General features: G+C 40.2%; 2 protein-coding genes across 11 annotated transcripts in view; both read right to left on the bottom strand.

Moving 5' to 3' along the window:
* The window catches only part of rcc1 (regulator of chromosome condensation 1), a 6,847-nt gene extending 2,227 nt beyond the window's left edge, over positions 1-4,620 (bottom strand). Inside the window, exons 1-9 of one of the 2 annotated variants that reach the window (XM_017433234.3) lie at positions 4,525-4,620; positions 3,015-3,109; positions 2,532-2,719; positions 2,261-2,440; positions 1,380-1,476; positions 1,172-1,294; positions 938-1,078; positions 656-775; positions 390-542 (exon numbers count right to left, since the gene is read on the bottom strand). In XM_017433234.3, coding sequence (XP_017288723.1) covers positions 390-542; positions 656-775; positions 938-1,078; positions 1,172-1,294; positions 1,380-1,476; positions 2,261-2,440; positions 2,532-2,719; positions 3,015-3,099 — 1,087 coding nt within the window. In that variant the 5' untranslated portion in view covers positions 3,100-3,109; positions 4,525-4,620. The remainder of the gene's footprint in view (positions 1-389; positions 543-655; positions 776-937; positions 1,079-1,171; positions 1,295-1,379; positions 1,477-2,260; positions 2,441-2,531; positions 2,720-3,014; positions 3,110-4,524) is intronic. The other variant, XM_017433235.2, reaches the window with a different exon arrangement.
* A 1,448-nt stretch (positions 4,621-6,068) lies between these two features.
* phactr4b (phosphatase and actin regulator 4b) overlaps positions 6,069-9,733 on the bottom strand; it is a 36,150-nt gene continuing 32,485 nt past the window's right edge. For all 9 annotated transcript variants that reach the window (XM_037980445.1, XM_017433269.3, XM_037980448.1 and 6 more), the window contains 5 exons: positions 9,658-9,713; positions 9,295-9,356; positions 9,073-9,210; positions 8,827-8,903; positions 6,069-7,829 (listed from right to left, as the gene is read on the bottom strand). In XM_037980445.1, coding sequence (XP_037836373.1) covers positions 7,814-7,829; positions 8,827-8,903; positions 9,073-9,210; positions 9,295-9,356; positions 9,658-9,713 — 349 coding nt within the window. In that variant the 3' untranslated portion in view covers positions 6,069-7,813. The remainder of the gene's footprint in view (positions 7,830-8,826; positions 8,904-9,072; positions 9,211-9,294; positions 9,357-9,657; positions 9,714-9,733) is intronic.

Below are 9,733 nucleotides of genomic sequence, written 5' to 3'. Positions count from 1 at the left end.
GTTTTAGCTTAGTTATCTTGTCATGTTCTGGAACTCTGTCTGTAATTTTGTTCTTGTGTTGTAAAGCACTTTGAGTCGCCTCGTGCTGAAAAGTGCTATATAAATAAATGTACCTACCTACCTAAAAAATAAAAAAGATTTTTTTATTTTTAATTATAACTCTACTTTTCTTGTCTTGCATTTCTACAAACTACAGAAATGTTTGGTTAACAAAAAGTGTGTATATATTAAAATATATACGTAAATTCACTTTTGTAAGATGTACTGAAAGTTCAGTCAAACAACCAGTTAACTTCTGAGATCTTGTTCACTGCCTTAAAAGCAAAGCAGAAAAAAAAAATGAGTAAGAACCTCGCAACTCAATATTCGGCTGCAGTTTTCCTTCTTACCTTCTCTGGCGACGGCGTAGCTGACAGAAGCCCCACAGGACACTCCTCTCGCCGGCTCCATCCCCATCACGGGCGTGGGCTCGCTCTTCTCTTCAGCTCCTTCACCCAGGCCGAGGCGACCGTACTCCGCTCTCCCAAGGCTATAAACCTGCCCTGAAACACAAAGTCCTCTTAGCTGTCAAACATCAGATCTGAACTCCTGTATGCTGAACAGAACAAGTCTAAAAGACGGAGATGAAAACATGGGTTGGGTGTGGTCCGTTTACCTTCAGCATCCAGGCAGAGTGTGTGATGCTGTCCTCCGGAAAAGTCCACCCAGGCGGTCGTAGAGTTCTTGAAACATGTTAGTTTTACCGGGACAAAACACATCTTGGTGCTTTTCGTGCCTGGACAAATGAAACAATCAACTTAAGTTCCCTGATTCAATTATGCTCGTAAACATTCTGAGTAAACGCTAATGTCGAACACAAAGAAATGTTGTTTATCATAACGGTCAAATCCCTGTCGTCACTAACTACTGCAACTAAGGACTAATAAGCTACACTCACCCAGCTGATGGTAGTTCGACAGGCCAAATCCATACACGTATCCTTCTTTAGACACAGCAAAGGTAACATATGCGCCACAAAACACGTCAGTGAAGTGGACTTTCCCTCTGATTTTAACCATCTGTGGCACCAGCAGTCGCTCTGAACCAGGAAAGAAATTACAGACAATCAATATAAAAAATTTGATAAGTCATTAGAAAGTAAAAGATAGACGTAAAGTAACGTATCACCTACCGAGACCTTTCCTGCCCCCTCTGTTTGAAAACTGCTCCGGCACCCGTCCCAGCTGCCCCTGCTCTGCAGAGCCCAGCGTGTACAGATTGCCTTTCAGCGTCAGCAGAACCACGTGATCGTTACCTAACGACACAGCCGCAAAAGTTCAAAACACAGAAGGCGTTTTAAACGGAATAAACAAAAACGTGCGCAGATGCAACAAACATACCCGAGGCGATTTTCACGACAGGCTCTGAGAGGGGGATTTTAACTGGAACAGTACACGTTTTCATGGGCTCCAGGAGGCCAATAACACCATTGTTATCCTGGAAAGTCCAGCACACAGAAGGTAAGCACACTTTAGCAGAATATAGTGAAGCTTATTAGTGCATGAAGAAACAAAATTTAAGACTGGACCTCTGAAGGAAATGAAGGAGTGCATTAAAATATTACAAAACATAGCAATTAAGAGGATTAAGTTCGAAAATCTTCTATATTTCTTGCCTTAGACCACATTAAAAAGGGTCAGCAGTGGGAATAATACAGAATTATTATTTAAAGTAGACATCCTTGAACAGAGAAGCCAATTAATCCCCTTTCAGGCAGACAGCACAGTGGTTTTTAATGAATGAACGACAAATTAATGTTTCTATAAGAGCACCTTATTGCTTCTCTGTTACTTTGGAAAATGACAATTTGAATCTAGCAGCATATACATATAACTTTCAATATGGCACGAGTTTGAGGTGCAAACGTCACAAACTGAATTTTACGGCAAAACCAAACGCAATGAGGCTGAAACCTCCTGGACAAAGCAGTGATGGTCATGTAAAGCAAGAGATCTTTCTTGAATTAGTAACAACTACACTGTTACAGTCAATGAAAAGCCACCCTCGCAAAAAAGGCTACACCTTTCTTGTTAATATCAGACACATAAGAGTGGTGTTTTCAGCTGCTTCCCTCCAATATCACTGTTTTACACAAGAACTGAGCAGATATTTCTCACTACAGATGGTCGGTGTGTTACCATCATCGCATTAGAGAAAACAAAACAAAAGCACATCACTTAAAATGCCTAGCTGTTAGATAAATAAACAGCAGGTTACAAACCCTGAAGGAGCCCCAGATAAAGACCGATCCGTCCTCTGCGAGCGCAGCTGTGTGGCTGTCCCCTGCAGACACCTGGACCACCTTCTCATCCAGAACCACCTTTCCCGGGACCATCTCAGACCCTTCTTCTGACGTGTCCCGTCCGAGAGCTCCCTCATCGTTACAGCCAAACGTGTAGACCTGAAAAAAAAACGTAGGGCAGTTCACGTTAGAGATCTGCAGCTTCTCTTTCAAAGCACTTTTTATTCCAAAGAAACAAATGTTCACTTACTTGACTGGTTTCACTGAGACACACTGTGTGCATGCCCCCCGCTGTCACTTGCACTGTTTTCTCGGGAAGGGACACGAGGGCTGGCTTCTTCCTCTCAGGGATACTCTCACCGAGGCCCAACTGGCCGACATCCCCCTGGCCCAAAACCAGAACTTGACCCACCTCCTTGCAATGAGTCCTGTGTGAAACTGATACAAACACAGATACAATAACTACTCCCTACTCTGTTCATTTAACAACATCGCAGACAGGATTAGTCTTTCAAGCCTAAACTTGACTGTGAAATTTTAAAAATGTGCATCGGGTTTAGACTGTGGTGCACCACATTTACAGGCAAAAACTACTCTAAATAAATGTGTATAATATAAGATCAAAACATTAATTTATTCAAGAAATACAAAATGCTATGAATACTGTAATGCAGTCTTGTAGAAATTTCTCAGTTTGGCAAACAAACTATGTAAGACCAGTCCATTTACCTACCTTTCACTTTTTTGGATTCTTTAAGATCTTCTGCAGCAGCTGCAGATTTTCTTTTCGTGGTGGACTTTGGGACTTTGGGAGGCATGGCAGTGACACTGAAAGAAAAAACAATAATAATTAAGAACAACAATGACCCAGATTTTTGACCAAAAACTGTTTCTCGCACAAAACAAGAAAAATTAAGTTCTTTCGGCTGCTCTCTTCTTCAGGGGTTGCCACAGCATGCAAGCTTGCACCACCGATTTGGCAATTGTTTCATGCCGGACGCTCTTCCCGCCACAACCTGGGTTCGAACCTGCAACCTCAGGATTACAAGACCGAGCCACCGCAGCCCCTACTCGCACAAAACAAGTAACGTCACAATAAAAATAGTTGCAAATCCCACATAGGTGTCAAACCTCTAATAGCAAGTTAAACCAAATAAACATTAAATATGAGAACATTATGAACGAGCAGCACTACCAAACAAAACCAGGAGCTGAACAAAACCAGCCTTTGTTCCAGCTGTGACTTAAATGCGGTTCAGCAGCTGTCAGATGATCATTTCAGCAGCTGACTCAACAGCTGTGGCATCAGGAACAGAAAATGAAAAGCACCACTGTCCTGAAAATACATATGAGGCAAGTCTTATTCTGTAATAAAATAAATAATCCACAGTTATTTCACTTTGAAATGTTTATGTGGGATACACAAGGCTACCAGGATATGCTAAATAAATCATTACCTGTTGCTCCTGGCAAAGTATTTTTTAGAGTAAAGTTAGTAAGATTCCTGTAACTCTTCCCAGATCAGAAAAAGCAGAGCGAATATCCTGGCAATCAACTTTATCATAAACCCTCTAAAACAGTCTCATAATGAAATACTGCTGGGTAACTTTATCCTTGGAGAACGTCAAAGCCAAAAGAATTAGGTCTCGACTCTTACTTGGTTTATTAGTGAAAACAAACATCTTGAAACCGAGGGTGGCCTTTTTTCCCCCCTCCACACTCTGTCTTTGTTTTTCCTTCACATATGCCCCCATGCCATGTAAAACGAGGCGCAAATGAAATACAACAACAACAGCTGTGGGGGCAAGCCCTGGAGCTCCCACAAAACGAGCGACAAACACGAGCTTGTGTTGTGAAGCGCAACAGTTTTAAATTCAGCTGCGTGACCTAACGCTGCTGGAAGGACCCACGTGACTCTGCTAACAGTTAGCAGGTCGGCTAAGCCCGAGCATGGGGGTGATTTCTCCCCGCGAACAAGTGTGACAAAATCATCTCAGCAACCAATGATGAAGGAATGTGTAAACTACATATTATTACAACTAAACAAGTTACCTGGCTAGCTTGAAATAACACGGATACCCGTCAGCTAGCTATGACATGCTAGCTTTCGGCGTTAGCATCACAGTCGGGAATGAATGAATTAACGTAACGAACTGCGTAGCAGGCCGCGCGCCGGCTACGTGGTGTTCAGCTGCTACTTGTTCGGGGTATAAAAAGTGTCTACAAGGAGCGGATTTACTAACCTGAAAACTTACAGAAGTTTGTAGCTCACGTAGAGGCGACCACCATACGCAGCCTGTTCCCGGTGTTCAGACGTGCAACACACGCGAGACGTGACGTTCTTCGGAACCCTTGGGACGCACGTTCTCTTAAAGAGACAGTAACACCCCTGACTCACAGCCACGAGAGTTCAGAGGCCATCGCATTTTGTTTATTCATAACTTTGTTTTCAACATTTTCTTTTTTAAATTAAAGTACTATCCAACAGTGCAATAACCGCGTTTGATCATTTATTAGTCTGTAGTGGTGAGTATTACCTCACTGTAAAATACAGCTGCCTCCTGAGCTTTTTTATGAGACTCATTACAACTAATGATTATTATTACAACTAATGATTATTTCCATAACTGATTAACACTCTTATTACATTTTGCTTGATGTTTTTTTCATGCTATTTGCAATGTAATTGTGTGCTCATAAAAGCTAAAAAATGTGTTGAGATAATTGCCAGTTTTCTTTGAACTGATTAAAAGGATAACCTAATTATTTCATTTGTATGTAGAACTTGTAGTGAAGAAATGTGAATAGAAAAACAGCCTTTTGTAGTAGAAATGCCCATTTAAAAGTATTAGCTTAAGTAGACACGTTATTGTCAAGCAGAAATTAAACTATATAAAAATAAACAAATGAACAAAAGCCAAGCATTCCATGTTTTAAACTAAAATCATCATATAATGGAGTTGTAGCTATTTTGGTCAAACCTTAAAAATAAAGTTATCTGTGATCTGGACTGACCCCAAAGGTTTATGAGTGGTAGATGCACATCTAATGATTACTTTCTGAAAGGTTCATTAAAATCTGTCCAGCGGTTCATGAAACGTTTTGCTAACAGATTAACAGGGTGGACTCCAAAAGTTAATGCTAAAGTTTTAAGCAAAGATCTTGCAGAATGAGTGGCGCTTGGAGTATGTGCTGTGAATCACTCTGAGCTACAGTCACACCAAATTGTAGCACGATATCTGTAAAACTGGCTGAGTTTTAGCCATTTTATGTTTTCTAAGGCCAGTTGGATGTAGCAGCCATGTTGAGCTGGGTTGGCTCCAAATGTTAATAAGATGTAAAAGTACCTCCGATGATTAATGCCTGAAGGGTTCATTAAAAGGCATCCAATGGTTCACAAGATATTTTGCTAACAGACACACACAGCAAAAACATTTTTGTCCGTCCTTTCCTTTGGCATTGTGTAAAAATCTTAAGCTAAGTACATATACCTTAAAAATAATTTTGTTTTTGAGTAAATATATGAGTTGCTAGCACTGAGATATTTAACAGTAATTAATGTTTTTATTTACTTTAACAAATTATTGAATGGAGAACCTTTTAGCGTCCTCTCATTAGGTAAAGACAGTAGAAAGTTCTGTCTGTATTGTTACTAACTTCACCAAAAGATTTAAAACTATCTCCAGGTTATTGCTCCTTTCAGGAACAAAAATCCATTTCCCTCCAAACAAACCAGCGTTTGAACAGTGATAAAATAAGACAGAAAAAAGAGCCAAGTTCAGCTTCATTTCACAGGCAATTCAGAGAATTATAGCGTTTTTTTTATTAGATCCAGATGTGACTATTTACAGTTAAAAAGAAAACTGTCAGCTCATACATTTTCACATCCAATTAAAAATGACCTTATCTTTACAGGGGGGGAAAGAAAGTACACTTCATATTCCCATTCTTGTAGCATTTAATCATAAACTAATATTCTGTACTTAAAAAAATAGCAACCTATAATACCTTTTATATTTAAAATTTCTGTTCAAATGAAAGGAAGACAAGATATACAGAAGCATCAGTTAAACCTATATCGACCTGTACACAGCAAAGAGAACCCTGTAAGCTACTGGCCAGACAAAAATATACAAGATAAAACACTTCTGCAGCTTCCAAATGACTCCCTGTCGACCGTTTATACGTTTTCAGATTTTTTGATAAATCCCTGATCTACGCCCACGTCTAACTCTGAGTTTAAACACTACCAGCATGACCTTATTCAAAGCGGATACAGAATGTATTGCAACGTTCGCTCTTTAAAGGGAAGTACAAAAACTCATAAAAAAGTATAAATGAAGAGAAGAGAGACCATCCAGATGCAGTGGCACTGGATTCCACAGCTGGATCGTAGAAATCCGAATCCTAGAAGTCCTTCAGGCATTTCTGCTGTTGGCACGTGTTAAAAACACCAACATCCCGCCAAGTTGCATCTTCCTCTTTAAAGGGACAGTTCAGATCGTTTGAAGTGGGGTTTCCGTGGAAAAATATGAACCGGTAACGTCTTACCTGTGGTAGATAGGTCTTTGAATTATCTCAGTTTGGATAAACAGTTTGCAATGACAAATTAACAGCTAATCTGGTCAGAATGAAACTATTTCTCCAAACTGAGGTCATTCAAAGAGCTATCTACAACAGGTAAGATAGTAACTGTCCACGACTCCTCCATAAAACCCTGTTTCAAAAGATCTGACCCATCGCTCTAACTAGTTTGACGCTAAATTGGCCACCTCACGTCACGACCACAAATACAGGCAAAGACAAAGAATAAAAGGCTCAAATAAAAGCTGTCACTACCAATGTAATTAGAATTACAAAATAAGATATCTTGTGCATTACAGAATATTTTCTCATTTCGTTCTAAAGTATAACAGTAGAAGTCTGTACACAGTCAATATAAAACACACAATATCCCAGAGATGCCCAGTTCCTAAAGCAGAGTTTCCAAGTCCTCACCATCCAGGTCCACTCTTTATCCAGTCTCAGTTTATCTATTATTACTGTGTGAAGTGCGATAGGTCATTGTTATTATTACCGTTTTGTATTGTAAGCTATTACATTAACAAGATGAGTTAGTGTTTCCATATTCAGCAAAGAAGAGAAAAAAGGCAACACATAATGAGGCCGCATTAAAGGTTTTAACTAGATCGGAGTCCCTGAGGGGTACCACACGACAGCAGAGGGAGAGTAAGCCCTGTAGTGTAGGTCCTCTGCCACCTCCATACTCCGTTGGCACGTGGCTCCCCCTATCGTCCAGGAGAAATACTGCATCTGGTCGTCGCCCAGCACTGCCGCCACCTCGGTTCAGCAAAAGCAGTGCAGGAGGGGGAGAGGGCGACAGAGGGAGAGCGACAGGCATTCTGAGTCAGTTCCAGGCTTTCCCTGATTAACAGTACAGCACATTCTAGAAAGGTAAAAAGGGCGATCTGCGAACGGAGCAGCTTCTTTTCACAGACATCTTAAGTGCTTCATTATCCGAGAGCGAGGACGCTAAGGCCGATGAAACCTGAAAGAAACCAAAGCAAAGGAAATCAACAAGGCACATATCTGCATTTATCCCTCTTAAAGCAGCAAGTCAGATCTTTTGAAGTGGGGTTATGTGAAAAGGGTATGAGCAAATAATATCTTACTTGATGTGGATAACTCTGAATGACCGCAATCTGCAGAAACAGTTTAATTCTTACAGGACTGACAAGCTAATGGCTAGTCTGAGCAAAGCCAAAACCAGGGCGGATTGCTGCCATCTTAACAGAAATTACATATGAAAAACTGAATAAAGACTATTTTATAAAATGCTTTACTATACTTTATAAAGCTTTATGTTTCTGTCAGTTTTGCATTACCTGGTCATTTACACAGATTTCTATGATTATCTGTAAGCACAAATATCAGGAGCTCACTGCAACACCTATGGTGCAGTCTGGGGCACTTCTGGCAGAAATATAACATTTATGTTTATAAAATTGTGTTTGTATGACCTGCTATGAAATCTTTGAGACTGTGGTGGTTTTAAGATGGCAGCAATCAACTTCAGCCCTGGTCAGACTTGCTGTTAGCTTGTCAATCTGGTCAAAATTAAACTCTATTTCTCCAAACTGAAGTCGTTTAAAGAGCTATCTGTAACAGGTGAGATAGTCATTGTTCCTAACCTTTCCACAAACCCCACTTCAAAAGATTTGAACCATCACTTTAAGCATTTTATATTTGATTTAATCTGCTTTTTCTTGTAGGTATGAAGCACATTTCTTCCTTTTTAACCATTCAATCTCTATTTTATTTTTGCCTATAAATTTCACTCAAAACAAAAAACTTATCTTGTTATAAATCTCCATTTTATTTTGTCATAAAAATGACTAAACAGCTTGTCATTTGATTTTCGTGCATCATTAGCTCCGCACTAATTCACCAATACGATGTTCCGAGTGGAGATTTAAACCCTCGCGTTCAGTCAAAGTGTAATTTGAAGGGTTATAAAGTGAAAATTCGACTGATTCAAGGTGTACCTTGTGTAAATTCTGCTTTCTTCATGAACCTCCATTTCAGTGCTTTTATAATCGTTGAGCTCCTTCCGGATGGCTGCCTGCAAGGATCGACACTCACTGTTAACTCTGAGCTTCAAAGGAAACATATCAAACCTCACTTTTTGTGTTAATGTTATGCAAAACACAATCCACTGCAGGGACATTAGTCAATCTCAGCTCGAGGCAGTCCATTAAAAACTCCTGAATATGGTGATTTAATGTGAACACCTTGTCAGCTGGTGTCAGCTTGGTCCACGGCTTGTCTGCTCTCCTGTCGTAGTCTTGGGCTTCCGTGACTTCCACGTACTCGTGGAAACGCAGGATCTTTCTCGCCTGGAGTTCTGCCACTGTAGGTCTTTGACTCAGCTACAACAAACAATAGGTTTTACTTTTTTTATAGTAAATACTCAATATGACAGTCAAATGTGTGCTGCTGATGTGTTGCTTCACCTTTCTGGTCAGCCGCCGCTTGATTTCTCGAACCTCAGCTTGCCTGTCAGCCTGGTTTTTGGCTGAAGAAAGAACAAAGGAAAGTAAGAATTATTTTAGACGTTGACATGAAAGCTCGGTTTGACATGCAGAGGAGAGAGCAGTTTCCAAAATTAGAAGTCTCAAACGAATTCAGGTTTTCAAATGAGCTTTTAAAGTGCAGTTTTGGCTTCAACGCCAGCACACGGCTTGAAAATTACAAACCGATTCTTAAACATAAACTAGAATTTTGGCACAAATGAGACCAAACAAGTTCAGATACAAGAGCAGCATTTCTGCGTTTTTACTGCTTTGAGGTGCAAAGGAAAGAAAGGTGATACTGACGCTGAAGGATGTTTCTTTGCTCGAGTTCCTCCGCAGTGGGTCTCTGGCTAAGTCGACTGAAGTAGAAAAAAGAAAA

The sequence above is a fragment of the Kryptolebias marmoratus genome, linkage group LG16, assembly GCF_001649575.2.
Source record: "Kryptolebias marmoratus isolate JLee-2015 linkage group LG16, ASM164957v2, whole genome shotgun sequence".
Lineage (NCBI taxonomy): Eukaryota > Metazoa > Chordata > Actinopteri > Cyprinodontiformes > Rivulidae > Kryptolebias > Kryptolebias marmoratus.
Note: the sequence above shows the minus strand (reverse complement) of the source record. Positions and strands in the feature narration are given on the sequence as shown.